The sequence below is a fragment of the Tupaia chinensis genome, unplaced genomic scaffold (assembly GCF_000334495.1).
Source record: "Tupaia chinensis unplaced genomic scaffold, TupChi_1.0 Scaffold149333_1, whole genome shotgun sequence".
Classification (NCBI taxonomy): Eukaryota; Metazoa; Chordata; class Mammalia; order Scandentia; family Tupaiidae; genus Tupaia; species Tupaia belangeri.
In genome coordinates this window covers 2,416,262-2,417,296 of record NW_006209177.1, presented here as the reverse complement: position 1 = coordinate 2,417,296, position 1,035 = coordinate 2,416,262, and the positions used below count along the sequence as shown (strand labels likewise).

General features: G+C 44.3%; 1 protein-coding gene across 1 annotated transcript in view; it reads right to left on the bottom strand.

Moving 5' to 3' along the window:
- The window catches only part of AFF2 (ALF transcription elongation factor 2), a 391,411-nt gene extending 390,647 nt beyond the window's left edge, over positions 1-764 (bottom strand). The window contains exon 1 of the mRNA XM_027769339.1: positions 679-764. Coding sequence (XP_027625140.1) covers positions 679-764 — 86 coding nt within the window. The remainder of the gene's footprint in view (positions 1-678) is intronic.
- Between the last annotated feature and the right edge of the window lie 271 nt (positions 765-1,035).

The following is a 1,035-nucleotide window of genomic DNA, read 5'->3' as shown; positions in this document are numbered from 1 at the left end:
CGAGGATTGCCAATGGACTGCTAGAAATTGGAGTCAAACAGATTCCTCCACACAGCATCAGAAGGAACCAATCCTGAAAACACCTTGATCTCAGACCTCTTGTCTCCAGGACTGGGAGACATACATGTGTGCCATTAGAAATCCATCACTTCGTCATACTTCGTTACGGCAGCCCTAGCAAATGAATACACCCTCTGACTACAGCGCTGAGCCAGTTCATAATGAAAATGCCAGTCTCCTCCCAGTAAGTGTGGGTGATCTAGACCTTGGCATGCATCTTTTCACTCCATGTCACTTGCTCACCATTACTCTGCTTTCTACTCCAGCACACCTCTCCTTTGGCTTTCCAGCTCATTCTTCTTTCCTTTTTTCCTACTCTGTCTGAGAGAATGCGTGGGTGTTAAATGAAACTGTCACCAGAGAGGAATAACGCATTTCTGTTTCCCATTTATCTGGAAACGGGCCAAGCTCAGTGTTCAGCTCTCAATAAATGTTTTTTGACTGAACGAATGAACAAACGACAGGCAAACATATTTTTTCTGCCCAAGTTCAGTGACAAATGTTGACAAAGATATTAATTAATATATTAATTAATTTGTCTATTTAATCAACAAATGCTGCATGCCTACATCACACCAGGCACCATGTTTGGTGCTCATAAAAAGTAAGACATATTACGAGCTTTCGAGAAATTCATAGTCTGGAACAGGAGGCAAATCCACTGCAAAATAATTACAGCGTAGGGTAACACGGCTAGAATACATGTACCGAGTGCCACGGGAGAGCTCTCAGGTTGGCCTGGGGTGGGAAGCCAAATCAGGCAGCAGGGCTCTAGCAGGACCTTGAGCAGTGAAAGAGTTCACAATCAGCATGACAGCTAGTTCAAGTACATATGGACCAAGGGGCACAGACGATGGTCCCATGGGACAAACATGGAAGACTGAACAAGAGATTAAAGATGCAGCCTAGTTCAGTCCCAGACTGTCCATGGCTGTTTGGCAAAATTGGTCCATAACATTGACAGGAAAGCAGTAA